Genomic DNA, 20,616 nt, shown 5'->3' on the forward strand with positions numbered 1-20,616 from the left:
TCCTTCAGGATCCGGCGTTCAACCGCCCTGCCGTCAAACGCAGCCGCGGTAAGTCTTGGAATAGATAGGGTCCTTGATGGAGTAGGTCCCTTCTTAGAGGTAGAGGCCACGGGTCCTCCGTGAGCATCTCTTGAAGTTCCGGGTACCAAGTCCTTCTTGGCCAATCCGGAGCCACGAGTATAGTTCTTACTCCCCTCTGTCTTATAATTCTCAATACTTTTGGTAAGAGAGGAAGAGGAGGGAACCCATACACTGACTGGTACACCCACGGTGTTACCAGAGCGTCCACAGCTATTGCCTGAGGGTCCCTTGACCTGGCGTAATACCTGTCCAATTTTTTGTTTAGGCGGGACGCCATCATGTCCACCTTTGGTTTTTCCCAACGGTTTACAATCATGTGGAAGACTTCTGCTGAGGAAGTCTGTTTCCCAGTTGTCCACTCCCGGAATGAACACTGCTGACAATGCTATCACATGATTTTCCGCCCAGCGAAAAATCCTTGCAGCTTCTCTACGTGGGCGACTGCCGTGATGTTGTCCGACTGGATCAGCACCGGCTGACCTTGAAGTAGAGGTCTTGCTTGGCTTAGGGCATTGTAAATGGCCCTTAGCTCCAAGATATTTATGTGAAGTGATGTCTCCAGGCTTGACCACAAGCCCTGGAAATTCCTTCCCTGTGTGACTGCTCCCCAGCCTCGCAGGCTGGCATCCGTGGTCACCAGGACCCAGTCCTGAATGCCGAATCTGCGCCCTCTAGAAGATGAGCACTCTGCAACCACCACAGGAGAGACACCCTTGTCTTTGGTGACAGGGTTATCCGCTGATGCATCTGAAGATGTGATCCGGACCACTTTTCCAGCAGGTCCCACTGGAAAGTTCTTGCGTGGAATCTGCCGAATGGAATTGCTTCGTAGGAAGCCACCATTTTTCCCAGGACCCTTGTGCACTGCTGCACTGACACTTGGCCTGGTTTTTGGAAGTTTCTGACTAGTTCGGATAACTCCCTGGCTTTCCTCTCCTGGAGAAACACCTTTTTTTCTGGACTGTGTCCAGGATCATCCTTAGGAATAGAAGACGTGTCGTCGGGATCAGCTGCGATTTTGGAATATTAAGAATCCAACCGTGCTGCCGCAACACTACTTGAGATAGTGCTACCCCGACTACCAACCGTTCCCTGGATCTTGCCCTTATCCGGAGATCGTCCAAGTAAGGGATAATTAAAACTCCCTTCCTTCGAAGGAGTATCATCATTTCGGCCATTACTTTGGTAAAGACCCGGGGTGCCGTGGACAAACCAAACGGCAGCGTCTGAAAATGATAGTGACAGTTCTGTACCACAAACCTGAGGTACCCTTGGTGAGAAGGGTAAATTGGGACATGGAGATAAGCATCCTTGATGTCCAGAGACACCATATAATCCCCTTCTTCCAGGTTTGGCATCACCGCTCTGAGTGACTCCATCTTGAATTTGAACCTTTGTATGTAAGTGTTCAAGGATTTCAGATTTAAATTAGGTCTCACCGAGCCGTCAGGCTTCGGTACCACAAACAGCGTGGAATAATACCCCTTTCCCTGTTGTAGGAGGGGTACCTTGATTATCACCTGCTGGGAATACAGCTTGTGAATGGCCTCCCATACCGCCTCCCTGTCGGAGGGAGACGTCGGTACAGCAGACTTTAGGAAAACGGCGAAGGGGAGACGTCTCGAATTCCAATTTGTACCCCTGAGATACCACCTGAAGGATCCAGGGGTCCCCTGTGAGTGAGCCCACTGCACGCTGAAATTTTTGAGACGGGCCCCCACCGTGCCTGAGTCCGCTTGTAAAGCCCCAGCGTCATGCTGAGGACTTTGCGGAGGCGGGAGAGGGCTTCTGTTCCTGGGAACTGGCTGTTTGCTGCAGCCTTTTTCCTCTCCCTCTGCCACGGGGCAGAAATGAGGAGCCTTTTGCCCGCTTGCCCTTATGGGGCCCAAAGGACTGCGCCTGATAATACGGCGTCTTCTTATGTTGAGAGGCTACCTGGGGTAAAAATGTGGATTTTCCAGCCGTTGCCGTGGCCACCAGGTCTGTTAGACCTACCCCAAATAACTCCTCCCTTTTATAAGGCGATACTTCCATATGCCTTTTGGAATCAGCATCACCTGACCACTGTCTTGTCCATAACCCTCTTCTGGCAGAAATGGACAGCGCACTTACTCTTGATGCCAGTCGGCAAATATCCCTCTGTGCATCACGCATATATAGAAATGCATCTTTTAAATGCTCTATAGTCAGTAATATACTGTCCCTATCTAGGGTATCAATATTGTCAGTCAGGGAATCCGACCAAGCCACCCCAGCACTGCACATCCAGGCTGAGGCGATTGCTGGTCGCAGTATCACACCCGTGTGAGTGTATATACATTTTAGGATATTTTACTGCTTTCTGTCAGCAGGTTCCTTAAGGGCGGCCGTATCCGGGGACGGTAGTGCCACCTGTTTAGACAAGCGTGTGAGCGCTTTATTCACCCTAGGAGGTGTTTCCCAACGTGCCCTATCCTCTGGCGGGAAGGGGTATGATGCTAATAACTTTTTAGGAATTAACAGTTTTTATCGGGGGAAACCCACGCATCATCACACACTTCATTTAATTCCTCAGATGCAGGAAAAACTACAGGCAGTTTTTTCTCACCCAACATAATACCCTTTTTAGTGGTACTGGTATTATCAGAAATGTGTAAAAACATTTTCCATAGCCTCAATCATGTAACGTGTGGCCCTACTGGAAGTCACATTCGTCTCTTAATCGTCGACACTGGAGTCAGTATCCGTGTCGGCGCCTGTATCTGCCATCTGCGGTAACGGGCGTTTTAGAGCCCCTGATGGCTTTTGAGACACCTGGACAGGCACAGGCTGAGTCGCCGGCTGTCTCATGTCATCAATCTTTTGTAAAGAGCTGACTCACATAATTCCTTCCATAAGCTCATCCACTCAGATGTCGACTCCCTAGGGGGTGACATCTCTGTTACAGGCAATTGCTCCGCCTCCACCTCATTTTCCTCCTCATACATGTCGACACAACGTACCGACACACAGCACACACACAGGGAATGCTCTGATAGAGGACAGGACCCCACTAGCCCTTTGGGGAGACAGAGGGAGAGTATGCCAGCACACACCAGAGCGCTATATATATATACAGGGATAACCTTATATAAGTGTTTTTCCCCTTATAGCTGCTGTATTGTTAAACTGCGCCTAATTAGTGCCCCCCTCTCTTTTTTAACCCCTTTCTGTAGTGTAGTAACTGCAGGGGAGAGCCAGGGAGCTTCCCTCCAACGGAGCTGTGAGAGAAAATGGCGCCAGTGTGCTGAGGAGATAGGCTCCGCCCCCTTCTCTGCGGCCTTTTCTCCCGTTTTTTTGTGGAATCTGGCAGGGGTTAAAATTCATCCATATAGCCCTGGGGGCTATATGTGATGTATTTTCGCCAGCCAAGGTGTTTTTATTGCTGCTCAGGGCGCCCCCCCCTAGCGCCCTGCACCCTCAGTGACCGAAGTGTGAAGTGTGCTGAGGAGCAATGGCGCACAGCTGCAGTGCTGTGCGCTACCTTGGTGAAGACAGGATGTCTTCTGCCGCCGATTTTCCGGACCTCTTCTTGCTTCTGGCTTTGTAAGGGGGCCGGCGGCGCGGCTCTGGGACCGAGCTCCGAGGCTGGGCCTGTGTTCGGTCCCTCTGGAGCTAATGGTGTCCAGTAGCCTAAGAAGCCCAATCCACTCTGCACGCAGGTGAGTTCGCTTCTTCTCCCCTTAGTCTCTCGATGCAGTGAGCCTGTTGCCAGCAGGTCTCACTGAAAATAAAAAACCTAAAACTAAACTTTCACTAAGAAGCTCAGGAGAGCCCCTAGTGTGCACCCTTCTCGGCCGGGCACAAAAATCTAACTGAGGCTTGGAGGAGGGTCATAGGGGGAGGAGCCAGTGCACACCAGGTAGTCCTAAAGCTTTACTTTTGTGCCCAGTCTCCTGCGGAGCCGCTATTCCCCATGGTCCTTACGGAGTTCCCAGCATCCACTAGGACGTCAGAGAAATATAGTTTACAAACCCAGGGGTGTAACATACAGATGTGTCCTCATACATCTTACCAATATACGCTACGCAGCAGTGGATGCCTGGCGTGAGTGAGCTGACAGTGAGTAACTCCATTAATGTCAGGAATGTCATGTGCACATGCGTGAAGCTGCAACTGTTTCTGAATATGTGCACTACAAGTATCGAATGGTTTGGCTAGTAGCCTTCATAGCTCCTGATTTGATGGTAACCATTCCAAGCTGGGCTTTAAACACCTATCCCTATATACCATAGTGTTCCAATCATTAGGTTCAGAGATTAAATTGGCACACATGTAAGTGGGTACAGCCAGATCTCTATCAAAGGAGCAATCTTCCTCCCAAACGTTTGCCACAAGCCTGATAATGATCTGAACATTTCTATCAATTATGTGGACATTCTGGGATGCGCCCACTGACCAACATCACTGCAGATATTGCAACTTGAACCTAAGGGGGTAATTCAGACTGGATCTCAGCGGCAGCAATCACAGTCTGAATTACTTTGTGGAGTACGCACGCACAACGGCCGCACTGCACGTGCGCACCCCTGGAGCCCAGTGAGATGCTAACAGCATCTCACCGCTGCGATCGCCTCTGCCTGATTGACAGGCAGAGACGGTCGCGGGGCGGGAGGGGGCGTGCCAACGTTAGAGCTTTTGTACCTGTGCGGGAGGGGGGGTTCAGAGTCAGACATGCGGGGCGGACTAGCCCTGTGCTGGGCATTCCCCCGCATGTCTGTGAAACTGATCGTAGATGTGCTAAATTTAGCACATCTACTAATTTTGTAAATTACATTTTATATGATAGCAACTGAATAGCGCCATTTTTTACCTACCATTGTATTCTGCCTGTGATGTTTTTTGGGGGTTTAGGGTTACCCCTCTTTTTGGTACCAAAGGCAAGCTGATATTCAGAGACGTGCCCAGGGGTGTCTGTCACCTATCTCATTGTATACAGGTCTGAATTACCCCCTAATTGAGAAAGCACTCGTGCTAAACAACTGTCTATCAGATAAATATTGCTCACTTACCGCCAATACCAGCATGCCTATGGCAAGTAGCAGCGTACAACTCTGCATGTATGTAGTGATACTATTATAGCTACACCTTTCTATATTATATTATTTTCTGTTTCAAGGTACTCTCATTGTAAAGGTGCCCACACACTGTAAGATTTTTGTAAATGATGAGGGTGTTTCTGACTGATCAGAACGAAACATTGTTTAAAAAGGTCAATGTGTGGGCATCTAAACGATGCGATGCATGCACCCCCGCCTCATTAGTCGTTTCCTCAAATTTCTTGAACATGCAGAAAGATCTGAAAAGATGGTGAACAATGTCCCGCTCCCCTTACCACCGCCGTCGCTCGTCATTGCCGGCATCGGTAAATTTGTGTGCACTTGCCGATGCCAGCAACCTGCCTGGTCTTGTTGCTCACGATGTGTTGCTGGAGGACACATCGCTCCGTGTGTGGGCACCTTGAGTGTGTTCCTGAGGGTCACTGAGCTGAAGTGTCAGGTTCAGCCCAGGACATGCTTCAATTGCAGATGCCCACTATACTTATTCTCACCCCATAGTGTATCTCAAGGCACGTTCACATGTTGTTAAATGCTTGCCAAACAACGTGCAGTAGCTGTCTGACCTACACAGAAGATCGGAGTAGCTGTTCCTCTATTCTTATCTACTTACTTGCTGATCCTTTAAATCAGGATCACACTTGTGAGCACAATACATTAATAAGGGTCATTATCATCACTATATAGGAGTATTTCTATAAAGTAATCACTGTACCAGTACTTGCATATAAGCTAGAATCTGAAAAACAGCTGCCTATAAACCAAATGTCTTCAATTGTGTGTGACTCTGCACTCATTAACATTACTGTAAAGGATTGTTTTAAACATAATCTTCAGAATGCTGCATATCGATGACTGATCTTGAGATTAACAATGTCTACACACTTGTGACAGGATGCGTTCAGCATCCTGGCTGTCGGGGTGCCGGCGGTCATGTGACCGACGCTGGAATCCTGACACCACTCTGGAGACCGGCATCGGATCACCGACAGCCGACATCCCGAACATGAGTATCGGGGTTCAGGCTTGGAGTTAGGGCCCTTCCGATGTTGGCATCTGCAGTGTCGGCCTCCCGACCGCTGGCATTTTCATATGTATTACCTTATGACTATTAGAGAAATAAGCGTGTTCATAAATTTCCTATTAACTGTTTGGCTTTTCAATGAGTGGTGTAGTATAAACTACACAGAGAATTGATACAAATGGGGTCATTCCGAGTTGATCGCACGCTGCCGATTTTCGCTGCGCAGTGATCAGGTTACTACTGCGCATGCGTATGCACCGCAATGCGGACACGCGTCATACAAACGGGTACAAACAACATCATTGCTGGGCAATGCTTCTAGCGACAAATCCATTCGCACGGGTGATCGCAAGGAGATTGACAGAAAGAGGGCGTTTATGGGTGTCAACTGACCGTTTTCTGGGAGTGGTAGGGAAAACACAGGTCTGTCCAGCGTTTGCAGGGCGGGTGTCTGACATCAATTCCGGGACCGGACAGGCTGAAGTGATCGCAAGGGCTGAGTAAGTTCAGACCCACTCTGAAACAGCAAAAAACTTTTTCGTCCCGCTCAACTGCACATGCGATTGCACACTTGCAAAGAAAAAATACACTCCCCCGTGAGCGGCGACTATCTGATCGCAGCTCTGCAAAAAATAGCAAGCGAGCGATCAACTCGGAATGAGGGCCAAAGTGTGGACAGAATTTGCATGTTGGTGCAGAATATTGCATGTACTTTTATTCTTTGATTACACCTATGTGTTATCTATCTATTGTTGCAAAGACAATTTATAAGTTGAGATTGCTTTTCATTTTCAAATGGTGTGGATGACATATATATTCTGCTCATACTGTATATATGTACCTCCACTGACCCTATATATAGTTTCGGGCTCTCAGATCATTTTGGTACTCTCTACACAACAGAGGATTACGTTGGCAAAGTTATACGTTAAACTACTGTAATTTTCACAATATAAGAAAGTTTTAGTAAACTTTGACTGCTACTAAAAATTTAAAGTGAATTTATTATTACAGTACCCACCTATTTACTAACTCATATTTCCGCTTGGTACCATTGGATCTTTACTGAGCTCTAGATATTTAATTATACATATTAAAAGCTAAGTTTTCAAATTTTAAAGATGAAAGTATTTTTTTCCTTGACCTTGCCATCTATACTTTCAACGCTCAGGGGTGCACCTCCACATTATATACTGTTATCCCAATTTGTTGTGGACTTAATTTAATCAATATAGTGGATTGTTTAGATACTAGTACATATCCAGTATTTACATATTTCACACTCTGATCTAGTGCTCAAGATCTCCCTTCCCCCTCTCCCTTTGATACTGCAGATATTGCAACTTGTCCTCTCAGCATAACATTAGAAGCGTCTGAGAAAGGGTGATGCTGCAGTTAAGATTGTAGCAGCAGATATTTTCCTGACTTCATGTCAGCCAGCTAACTGATGGACACTGCGATTACATGCTTTCGCCCAAAATGGTAGCTTTCCAGTTAGTAATCCATCTGGCAAACAACAGTATATACAGTACTCACATGCTCCAGAAAGAGATGCAGCTCAGGATGACTGGCTGGGTTCACAGTGACTTCAAAGAGAGGCATGAAAATGTTCTCCAGGATCTCTTGAAAACTATTAACCTGCTTTTTACTACGAAACACATCACTGAAAGGGGTGAAAAAGCAGTAAATTCAGTGCACAGAACAAAGAGCAAATGTATTATTCTTTTTTTTTGTTTGTTTTTGTAGCACTTTGCAAATTGTAACACATTCTGCTCCAAACCACAGGATTTATTATTTTTCAATTTGAAGTGAGAAAACTAAAACCACTGACAATGGGGTATATTTACTAAAATTCGTATTAGTACCGATTTGGAGGGAGATTCATCACGAATGACATCGAATGTGTGTATTTGCAACTTTTTGAAAATTTTACGCCTCATTTACTAAGCTGTCGTATGTGTATTTTTCGTGTTTTCCGATGTCGATGTTATTCGTGGTTTTGTAAGGTAGAATGCGACCGATTTAGTGGTTTTGCGGCCGTGTTATGAGGTTTTTTTACGACTGCGTCACATTTTGGTTACGGCAGTATTTGTCCGTTCACGGACGCGTTTTTTTCCTAAGTTTCGTTTTTGTCACTCGTCCGTGATTGGTTTGATTCGTGATGGAGGAGTGTCTGTGCACATTACTATAAAAACGCCCCAAACCGTCTGAACCTCGTGGGTTTAGCTAGTGGAGAGGTGAGAGGAAGGTGTGTTAGGAGTTGGTGAGTTGTTTGGAGTTTTTGGCGGTTTTGAGGAGGTTCTTTGTGATTGTTGAGTGCTGTACTGTGTGTGTAAGTAGTCTTGTCATACTTGTTGTGTAGTTATTTAAAAGTCTGTCTAGTTTTTTGTCATTGTTTTTTATTTCACGTCTATTGTCATTGTGAGTGAGTGAGTGAGTGAGTGAGTGAGTGTGTGTGTGTGTGTGTGTGTGTTTGGTGTGTAGTGGTAGTGGAGGAGTGTGTTTACTGTCTTTTTTTCTCAGTGTTATTTGTTGTTTGTCCTGATTATGTCCCAGTCAGAGGTGAGTGTGGTGGGGGAGGTGAGTGAGAGGGAGGAGGTGAGTGAGAGGGAGGAGGTGAGTGAGGTGGAGGAGGTGAGTGAGAGGGAGGAGGTGAGTGAGGTGGAGGAGGTTAGTGAGGTGGAGGAGGTTAGTGAGGAGGAGGGGAAGGTTGTTGCTGTGGCCTCCAGTGATTGTGATGGTGTTGTGGCTCCGCAGCCACGCACCACTACAAAGACTGGCCGCAATGTAAAATTCAGCTACGCTGAAAATATAGCTTTGGTGCGGGAGCTGATGAGGCATCATCGGCAGTTGTTTGGCCATGATGCTGCAAAGGTGTCGTCACGCAGGAAGAGTGTTCTGTGGGGGAAGGTCATTGCGGCTGTTAATAGTGAGGGTGTGGTGAGGCGGACCGAGGACACGTGTCGTAAGCGTTTCTACGACATAAAGCGCCGTGTAAAGGCGAAGATGGCCAAGGAGGCTAAATCAGCCCGCCAAACCGGGGGTGGACACCCCTTCCGTGCATCTTACCGTGATTGGGAGGAGACTGTGCGTGCACTCATTCCGCCAGAAGTGGTTGGTGCCACTCATGTCCGGGATTCGGATCGGCCAAGGCAGGATGGTGAGTTATTTTTTTTATTTTTTTAAATTTAAACATCTGTGCTTTGTCCTTAGTTGTCTGAAATGTCTTCTAGCTAATTGTGGTTGTCAGTTTGTTCATTCTTCTAATGTGTTGGTGATGTAGTGCAGGCCTAGCCAATCTGTGGCTCTCCAGCTGTTGTAAAACTACAAGTCCCATCATGCCTTGCCACAGTTTTGCTATTAGGGAATGCTAAAACTGTGGCAGGGCATGCTGGGATGTGTAGTTTCACTACATCTGGAGAGCCACAGGTTGGCCAGGCCTGATGTAGTGTTATTCTCAATTATGTATATTTTTATCCTTTGTATAGTTTTTTTTTCTGGTTGCCTTGGCCTTTTTCTGGTGTTTTATGTCAAAAGTAAATGTTTGTAGGTGTATTTTAAAGAAGTGTGATGAATATGTTTTTTTCAAAGGATTTTTTTTTATACATTTCATAGCATTTATGTTTATTGTGTTTTGTTCTGGGTTGTCCTTTGTGTGCTTGATGTGTTTTTTCATGCATATTTGGTTGTGATATTTCCAAGTTTTAGCAGATATTTGTGGCTAGTGTTTTATTCTTAGCATCAAAAATTGGGACCTTAGCGTGCAATATTGTGGTTGTGTCAAGCTACGACGTTTTAGTTTTAAGTAGTATAATTGTTTGCATTATGCGCCTTTGTGTATGGATTATTTTGCGATTTTTTTTCTAATTTAAAGTATACACACCCAATGAAGTCAGGCAGAAAAGCATAAGCATCGTTTAGTTTACGTCTCATCAGGTACCACATATGTTTACATCACAATAAGGAATTTGCATAAACATATCAACAAAATAGTATGTTCATAAGGACATTCTTCATATTTCTACAGTACGAAAGAGAAGCAGCACAGCCAGGCCACATCCAACACTGCCAAGAGATGCAGATGGTGGCAATGCAGGTAAGATTTAACTGTAAACACATATTCTGCAAACACATAGAAACACAAAATGTTAATGATTATCTTATCACATAGGTTCTTCTACGGCAAATCCCCCTCCACTAAGGCGCCCATCACAGGGCTCGGTTACTGTGGCTACGAGGCCACCCAAGAGACGCCGTCTTGAGGCTGAAGCTCCAGCACCAGCATCACCACCCCAACGGCGCATCTCCGCAGTGTCGGCCCTGCCACCACTAGCTCTTTTGGCCAGCCCACAAAGTGAGGATCCACAATCCCCTCAGTTGTCTGGTGAGTAAACATAACAATTACGTGTAAATAAGTAAAAAAACAGTGGGGTAGATTTATTAACCTGGAAAAGGCATAGGGAAGTGAAAAAAACACTGATATGTGCAAGGTGATAAAGGCAGCAGTACAAAATAAACACAACTGTTAATGTACATATTGGAGCTGTTTGCCTTGTGCCTTTATCACCTTGCACATATCACTGGTTTTTCACTTCCTTATGCCTTCTCCAGGTTTATACATCTGCACCACTGTTAGTGCAGAGCAAAAAATATTACACAAATGACCAGTCATCCTTGCAATAATCAACAACAACAAGCAGATGGTACTAGAAAGATGACAGAAAAGTGTCCGGGCGCCAAAGGTGGATCAAGCAGCAGACCAACTGGTCAAAAGGTATCCCCAATACCAAAAGATATATAGCGTGAATGATAAGATTTAGACCAGCTGAAATGCGTTAAAATGACAGTGAATAAGCAGATACTTCCCTCATAAATATTCTTCCATGAAGCTTCATGTATATTTCATGAACCCGAAATCCATATATAAAAAAACAGAAATATTTCCAAAAATAGTGTAGTATGTTCCGTATAACAAAATTAGATACAATAAGCCGATACAAATGATAAGCTTTAAACACTTAAAGGTGTAGATGGAGGTTTACCAGATAGGTAGAGTAAAAAAGCCTTGGATTGAAGCCTATTGGAAGTGAATGTGCATAAGTTCACACACCATGTGATAATTAATCAAGATGGAGGTTTACCAGATTTCAATGAAGTATGGACCTTAAGATATGTTTCCCTCATAGGTTTTCTGTCGTAAGACTTTGTACGTATAACATACGTTCGCAATCCATATAGAAGGAAAAAATATTCCACAAATAGTGTAGTACGTTCAAAACAAGAAAATTTAATAAATTGCAAAATAGTAAAACCGTAAAATAAGGCAATATATGTAAGTGGTACAGATGGAGGTTTACCAGATAAAAGTAGTATATACGCTTTGTATAATACTAAATTGGATAAAAGATCACATCACAAAGTAGTTAATCAAGGTGGGGGTTTACCAGACTTCCATGAGGTATGGACCTTAAGATGTATCAAATAGGGAGGAGAAAACGGCTCCGGAACCTGTCTCCTTGGTCCAAAAGAACTCTGTCCGTATGGTAAAGATTCCCAACAATGATGGAGCTCCTGTCATACATGGAAGTCTGGTAAAGTCTGGTAAACCCCCACCTTGATTAACTACTTTGTGATGTGATCTTTTATACAATTTAGTATTATACAAGGCGTATATACTACTTTTATCTGGTAAACCTCCATCTGTACCACTTACATATATTGCCTTATTTTACGGTTTTACTATTTTGTAATTTATTAAATTTTCTTGTTTTGAACGTACTACACTATTTGTGGAATATTTTTTCCTTCTATATGGATTCCGAACGTATGTTATACGTACAAAGTCTTACGACAGAAAACCTATGAGGGAAACATATCTTAAGGTCCATACTTCATTGAAATCTGGTAAACCTCCATCTTGATTAATTATCACATGGTGTGTGAACTTATGCACATTCACTTCCAATAGGCTTCAATACAAGGCTTTTTTACTCTACCTATCTGGTAAACCTCCATCTACACCTTTAAGTGTTTAAAGCTTATCATTTGTATCGGCTTATTGTATCTAATTTTGTTATACGGAACATACTACACTATTTTTGGAAATATTTCTGTTTTTTTATATATGGATTTCGGGTTCATGAAATATACATGAAGCTTCATGGAAGAATATTTATGAGGGAAGTATTATCTGCTTATTCACTGTCATTCTAGCGCATTTCAGCTGGTCTAAATCTTATCATTCACAACAAGCAGATGGTGTTAAGGTATTTTTAGATGGTTAATTGTCAAATGTGATGTTGGCCATATCAACACATTTTTGTAACATAAATTTTTGCGAAAAAAACCAACAATTGTTTTGCATGGCCAACAGCACCAGTTCTAAACATAGAGCACCTTAATACTTTTTCACCCATTGTTAATGTGTACATTTTAGACCACTATATTTGTTAACGTTTTGGGCAGACCACTGACTGCCTTGAACAATGTATGAGTGTATTGGTCAACACATTTATTGTGTTGTGTGTGTTGTTCCAAAGGAAGCTTCATACCCAATATGTAAATGTAGTACTTTGTATTTGTTAGAGTTCTTCGTGTTTAAACAGTAAATATGGCTCTGAATCCAACTATTCCCACAAACTTTTAACAACTGAGTAGTGAACGTTAGAAGCCACATATTTTTTTAAAAAGGTGAACAACATAGTTAAGTTTAGGCCACAATCTATTTAGCAATTACAACATTAATATTAAGAAGTAATGCATGTTGACGTAAAGCTATAGTAAGACCAATGCTACATATTTACTAAATAGTGGCTGTCTTCAACCCCATACAGACCCAGCCATCATCACCGAGGATGCCCAGCAGGTACGTGACCAGGAGACCTTCACACTCCACCTGCAGGCCATCGATCCTACCCAGCCAACCACGCCGCAGGACATACCCCAACCACCCCAAACATCCCACAGCCACCAATTGAGCACAACACAAGTCGACACACAAATGGGCCCTGAGTTTTGGAGCCGTTGGTTGACACAACAGGCGCAATAATGCACAAGCCTCAACACCCACAGCCAATACCTGTCAAGTCTGCCCCATCATCTGCCTAGACTGAGTCGCAACTCAGGCAGACTTATAGTGCAGGTGGGCAGAATAGCAAACTCCATGGAGCAGATGAGGGCAGACAACAGCCAAATGCAATCAAACCTCCAACGCATCTTGGATGAACAGCAGCGGCAGCAACAATCACTAATCCAGATCATACAACACAACCAAATGATCAATGACAACCTATCACGAATAATAGCAACCAACACTGCCGCTAATACACAGCTCACAGCAAGCTTGAACAATCTGAGTCAAAGCCTTAGTGTGTTGTCATCACATGATTTCACATCTAGCTCGGGGACAACTACACCAAGCCACACCCCAGTTCAATCCCCAGTTCGACGCTCAAGTCGAACCCGCACCAACGAGCCAGCACAATCCTCGGCACCCAGCACACAAAAAAAACACAAATAATAATGCGTGCTCATAATATGTTGACCATTAAAATGTGTTTTGTTTGTTTTTTTCACAAAAATTTGTGTGTTAAAATGAATAAATTGTTAACACGGAATATGTGTATTGTTTAATTAGCTCCACAAACCACATGCACATTAGTGTCTTGGGCCAGATGTGTATTGGTAGAAATATATTGCCTGCCCCTAGGTGTCCTCAGCTCAACGTGTGTCTAATCTATGGCACCCAGCACATTGGCCATGGCCGCAAGATCAGATAAAGCTACCCTGACTGCATGCCACTGCGACTCCTGGGTAGGGAAGCAGAGAGAGGCATCTATGTAGCCATCCAAGACATCCAAAACCTGAGTGGACATTTCAAAATTAAAGGTGAGTGTCATGACCTGTAATCAATACAATACTGTGTTCTATTACATTACAGAAGCACCACTTAGACATAGACGTGTATGTATGTTTTAACTCACCTGAATTAAATATTTATAAAAGGTGGCCTGTGAGATACTAATTACATCGCCAGTCACAGGCTGGAAGCTGCCAGTAGCCATAAAGTGCAACACAGGCAGGAGTTTGTGCAGGCCTGAGACAGAGCGAGAGCGTGCTGTCTCAGGGTCTAGGTTCAGTTTGACAAGGTCATACAGAGGGAAAATGTTATTTACATTTAGTCGGAGCATCTGTATAACATGGTCATCCTCAAATTTGTTATCGTTTAAACGCCCACTAAAAAAACAAGCGATGGCCAGCCTACGTGGAACATGTACAACCTGCTGACCATGTTGATTTTCCTGGCCTGGGTTTATTGTAGCCTCATGGAGCAGTGTCAGGTATCCCCCAGCAAACAAGACAGCAGTACTACACACAGTAGCAGCCATTTCAGATTGAGAGTGGTGAAAAATGTGTTGGGGCCCCTTTTAAAGGTCCAAAAAGTCAGGTGTGACTAATGTAGAATTGACAACACATGTAAACACGCTTCTCAAAAGCAGGTCTACTTTTTTTTAGGCTTTTTGTACGATTAGTATTTTTTCACGGCCGCACATGCATTTTCACGCAAGAGATTTCAAATACGAATGGTTAGTAAATGACCGTGTTCAATACCTAAACAGCCGCGTTTGACCGATGGTGTATTCATTCGTATTTTTACTACACAGCCGTAATAAAAATACGAATGCCCTCATCACTGCCGTGATTTGAGTTTAGTAAATTACCGAGATGACACTTTGAAGAAAAAACACCATCTCGGTCAAAATCGGGATCTTAGTAAATATACCCCAATGTGTGGCAGTTTGCCCAAATCGTTTGGTAAACCGAGATTGAAAATAGGATTTTAATTACCTACCGGTAAATCCTTTTCTCAAAGTCCATAAGGGATATTGGGGGAATCTAGTACGATGGGTATAGACAGGGTCCAAAGGAGCCGATTCACTTTAAATTTCTTCAATGGGTGTGCTGGCTCCTCCCCTCTATGCCCCCTCCCACAGGCAGTTATAGCTAAAAATGTGCCCGAAGGAGAAAGGACATATATGAGAGAAGGAAACATGACAACAAAGAGTTGTGAGATTTATATACCAGCACACCACTAACATAAAAGAACCAGCAACGGCTGGTGACAACAGCAACAGCTGAACAGGTAACCACATAACAGAGTACCTGCAGAAAAGTCAACGCGGGCACCCAATGTCCCTTATGGGCTATGAGAAAAGGATTTACCGGTAGGTAATTAAAATCCTATTTTCTCTAGCATCCATAAGGGATATTGGGGGAATCTAGTACGATGGGGACGTCCCAAAGCTTCCAGAATGGGCCGGAATGTGCAGAGACTTCTGCAGCACCGCCTGCCCAAACTGGGTATCCTATATGGCCAGGGTATCAAACTTGTAAACCTTAACAAAAGTGTTCTTCCCCGTCCAGGTAGCAGCTCGGCATAGTTGCAAGGCCGAGACACCACGGGCAGCCGCCCAGGAAGAGCCCACCGATTTTGTAGAGTGGGCCTTCAGAGACTTAGGAACAGGTAAGGCTGCCGACACATAGGCCTGTTGGATAGTAAGTCTAAGCCAACGAGCAATGGACTGCTTCGAAGCAGGACAACCCTTTTTCTGCGCATCATAAAGCACGGACAAAGAATCCGTCTTTCTGATCCGAGCCGATCGCTTGACATAGATCTTCAAGGCTCGCATAGCATGCAATGCCTCCGGAGGAGCAGAAGAGTCAAAACTGGACGGAACCACAATAGGCTGAATCAGGTGAAACGCGGAGACAACCTTCGTCTGGAACTGCTGTCTAGTCCAGAGCTCCGCTCTGTCCTCGTAAAATACCAAGTACAGACTTTTACACGATAAGGCCACCAATTCTGAGACATGATGAGCAAAAGCCAGGGCCAGTAACATCACCATCTTCCACGTAAGGTACTTGTCTTCTAACGTCATCAGAGGTTCAAACCAGGAGGACTGTAGAAATTCCAACACCACATCCAAATCCCAGGGCGCCGTAGGCGGCATAAAAGGAGGTTGTATGTGGAGTACCCCTTGCAAGAAGGTCTGAACTTCTAGCAACAGTGCCAATGTCTTTTGTAAGAAAATGGAGAGAGCTGAAATCTGGACCTTAATGGAACCCAGACGCAACCCCTCATCCACATCAGCCTGCAGGAAACGTAAGAAATGTCCCAAGTGGAACTCTGCAGGTGGATACGTGCATTCCTCGCACCAAGAGACATATCTTCTCCAGATATGATGATAGTGTTTTGATGACACAGGTTTCCTGGCCTGAACCATGGTGGCAATAACCGTTTTGGAAAGGTCCTCGTGAGCTAGGATGTTCCGCTCAACCTCCATGCCGTAAACAAAGTCGCCGTAAGTCCGAGTAGACGAATGGTCTGAGAAGTTCGATAGACTTCTTGGAAAGTAGCCACTAACCCCTATTGCACACTGTAACTAAAGCCGCTGCGGCCGCTGTAATAAATCCTTTACCTACGTACTCTGTCCCCAGTTAGCGTACACAGTCCCGTACTGTGCACGCACTTTGCGTACACACGCCGGAATAGCCGTGCAGCTTACACTCAGTGCATACACACAGACCGACACGCTGAGAGCACGAGGCAGCTCTAGGTGTGGCAATTACACTATACAAATGCTCAACAGAAACTGAATGCGACACCAGTATTTGATTGTATGTTGTGGACCAAAACAGCAACAAGTAATAATATATTTGTAAAAGGGGGTTACAATAAGTTAAAATATAAATGGTACAACACAATACAATTCAATCACAGAGAGAGAGTCACACCCAATGATACGTATGTTTGTTCGCCTGCGCAACCCGGATCCGGTCCTCTAGTCGATCTGGCAAGATGACCTTAGAGCAAGAGAGAGAGAGCGACCGGCCCAGGTGCAAGGTTTATATACCCTTGCCCAAAATACAATACAATAGCGTTGTATGCTCTCCACCGATTGGTTGGAGGGATGGTCGTTTACAGTACAGGAGAGGTCATTGGTCGGTTTGAAGATATGGGCGATGCCTTGATCCAGGGGTGTGTACTGCTGGTCAGCTCTGGATTCCTACCGCATACCAAGTACATAATAAACACAAATATACCTTTAATCTGCCTTTGCGAATAACTATTCGCAACGACATGCGATCTTCTCCAAACCAACACCGGATTATTACTCATAATTATCCGAACACGTAGATACCATGCATGATGCTCTGATCAGCTACTGTCCCCTCGCATACTGTAAAGGTGTATAATTCCCTTGTTGTGCCTTGCAAATAAGTAAAAGTTGCATGAGGGGAAAGGGGAGACTATGTGCAATGTGTGCACCAAGTTTGGGAAACATGCAATGTGTGACAGATATTTCCATGTTCATTATGTTACCCTGCCATGCTATCTCCAAGCAACATGATCCTACACATGAAATGACCAACCATTCTCAAGATACACACAAATATATATATATATATATATATATATATATATATATATATCCATAAGTGTTTCCCTGCTATTATATCAAAGGTTTTCTAGACTGCAGGCTGCCTGTAGTTAATAATTTGAAAACGCAGGCTTATGTGTATCTATTGGGATATTTGTCTCCCATTGTTCTGGCTCCCACCAAACGATGACTTGTTCGGTTTGTGTTGTCTTCAGTATACACTCTGAAACAATAAGGATAACTAGAGATATTTACTTTCCTCACAGATCAGGGTGCCTGTTTCATGATCACAAACCTTTGCGTAAACAAGACATGTCTTGATATTTTCAAGACATTGTTTTAGAAGAATGTGTATGTGTGGTTTGATTAGCTTGTGTGTGAACAGTAACTTGCCTTTGAAGATTACAGTCTGTACAAATTCTGTACTATAAGGATTGAACATGGCTTTGGGGGCCTTTCTATGCGACTGTGTATGTCACCGTATTTACCCACACCCCACGCTTATACGCAGGGCTTCACGAGCCAATGTATGCAGCGTCCGAGTGTGCGCACGCACGGCTAATACGCAACCGCACAGAAGCCACTCATATGGTGTCTGTATGTGTAGTGCGGGTTTGTAATATTTTCCGACTTCAACAGGTCCTTGCTGAAGATCGCTTCTTAGCGGTAGAGGCCAAGGGTCTTTGACTGACATGTCCAGAAGATTCGCATACCACGCCCTCCGAGGCCAATCCGGGGCAATCACAATTGCCTGGACTCCTTGATTCCTAATTTGCTTGAGCAACCGTGGGAGCAATGGAATCGGAGGAAACAGGTAGACCAGCCGGTAAGTCTGTAATATTTTCCGACTTCGACAGTCCACCCTTTGGCAGTCAACAATAACTGCCATAATTAATATGCAGAAAATATTTACATAATAATACATAGATACAGTGTTAGAGTATGCACCTTGAAGTGAGAGAAAAAGTCATAGGTGAGAAAATGTGTGGTCTATTGTGATAGGAAAAAGCGTGTATGTATGAGTAAATGCTTGAGGGGAATGTATCATCGTGCAGTGTAAGCTTCTAGGTTTTGCGAAGTATTCATTATATTCCTTCTCATCCCGTATTAAGGGTCTGTACATGGTCCAACAAACTCCACCGAGCTATATGATAAATGGGGAGCACATTTATCTGATGATAATCGTGGGGATCCATATGTGTGAGCAATTATGTGTCCCTATTATCTAATGACTATGTGTGTTTCACTAACCTAGCCCTGCAGAGATGAACAGAAGACATGTAACGGTACATACAACAATAAAATGACATTTTTGGTGATTGATGAGTTGGGTTCCGGTTTGTGGATTTCCTTTTTCTGATGCTAGCCTTGGTGAAAGTGATACGCTGATCCTGGGGTCCTACCAACCCGTACTCTCCATCAGTACTCACTCCAGATCCTTGCTCCACCTCTCTGGGACCCTCACAAAAACAAGTTGTCCTTATTAAAACCAAAGTCACTAACAGAACCCGAAACGCAGTCTCTTGTAACTGATCCATTTCGTTAGGGGAAAGGAGGAAAATAAGAAGGAGAAAAGAAAGGAAAAAATGCAGGGGGAGGTGAAAAAAGAAAATGGTACGTCAACCGTTCTAACTCTAGTTACTCTCCGTGCTCAGATGACTTTCAACAGTCCTGCCTCTCAACTTTCCCGGAACAAGCACTCTAGTGATACGAGGTTCTCTTCCACCTGCTCTTTGTCACGAGTCTTCTCCGGGTCAGCGACCTTCTTGCAATGGGACGAGTGGACCCAAGTCTCTCTCTCGGCAACCTTCAATGCTGTTGTGCTGGTTAACAAAACTTGGTATGGTCCTTCCCACCTGTCTATGAGGCAACCTGAGCGTAAGAAATTTCGAATCATCACATAATCCCCAGGTTCAATGTCATGACAATTACTGTTTGGTAGGTCAGGAATCACCAGCTTAAGATTTCTTTGTTGATTTCTGAGCTGCTGGCTCATCTTAACCAAATATTGCACAGTCACTTCATTATTACATTTCAAATCATCCTGGGGGTCAATCATTACGTGAGGTTGTCGCCCAAAAAGAACTTCAAAGGGTGATAGGTTAAGTGGTGACCAGGGAGTGGTTCTGATGCTGTACAACACTAGTGGCAATGCCTCTGGCCACAACAATCCAGTTTCAACCATCACTTTGCTAAGCTTGTTCTTAATAGTGCTATTCATTCATTCTACCTTTGCGCTCGCCTGTGGCCGGTACTGAGTATGTAGCTTGCTATAATACCCATCAGTTTGCACATGACCTGAAAGACTTCACCTGTAAAATGAGTACCCCTATCACTTTCAATTATTCTAGGGATACCATATCTACACACAAATTCCTGCACAATTTTCTTTGCAGTGAACGTAGCAGTATTTGTGGCAGCGGGGAATGCTTCTACCCAATTTGAAAAGACATCTGTACACACTAGGACATATTTCAGATTCCTACAGGGTGGTAACTGTATGAAGTCTATTTGTATTACCTGGAAGGGTCCGTCCGTAGGAGGGATATGGGATGGTTCCGTCGGTATTGTCTTCCCAACATTCTTTCTCATGCAGGTGATACAAGCCATTGCCCTCCTACCTGCATGAGATGAGAACCCTGGTGCACTCCAGTATGCCCTGACCAGTTTGCACATACCTTCCTTGCCCAAGTGAGTCAGGCCGTGAGCTGCTTCCGCTAGGGCTGGAAGAAATGCCTTGGGGGCCACTGGCTTACCGTGCCCATCTGTCCAGAGGCCCGAAGACTCTCTTCCATATCCTTTCGCCTTCCAGACGGACTTCTCCTGCAGGGAACACAAATCTTGCATTTCAATGAGTTGTTGTGTGCTTATTGTGTTAAATGTCATCAGTGGTGTGATGTTGGTTAGTCTGGCTGAACTTGCTGCTGCCTTGGCAGCTTCGTCTGCCCGGCTGTTACCAAGTGACGCTGGGTCTTGACTGTAAGTGTGGGCTTTG

General features: G+C 44.5%; 1 protein-coding gene across 5 annotated transcripts in view; it reads right to left on the reverse strand.

The window, feature by feature from the left end:
* The window catches only part of AMPD2 (adenosine monophosphate deaminase 2), a 253,015-nt gene that overhangs the window by 42,394 nt on the left and 190,005 nt on the right, over positions 1-20,616 (reverse strand). For all 5 annotated transcript variants that reach the window (XM_063955193.1, XM_063955197.1, XM_063955194.1 and 2 more), the window contains exon 13: positions 7,717-7,843. In XM_063955193.1, the coding sequence (XP_063811263.1) occupies positions 7,717-7,843 (127 nt within the window). The remainder of the gene's footprint in view (positions 1-7,716; positions 7,844-20,616) is intronic.

The sequence above is a fragment of the Pseudophryne corroboree genome, chromosome 2, assembly GCF_028390025.1.
Source record: "Pseudophryne corroboree isolate aPseCor3 chromosome 2, aPseCor3.hap2, whole genome shotgun sequence".
Lineage (NCBI taxonomy): Eukaryota > Metazoa > Chordata > Amphibia > Anura > Myobatrachidae > Pseudophryne > Pseudophryne corroboree.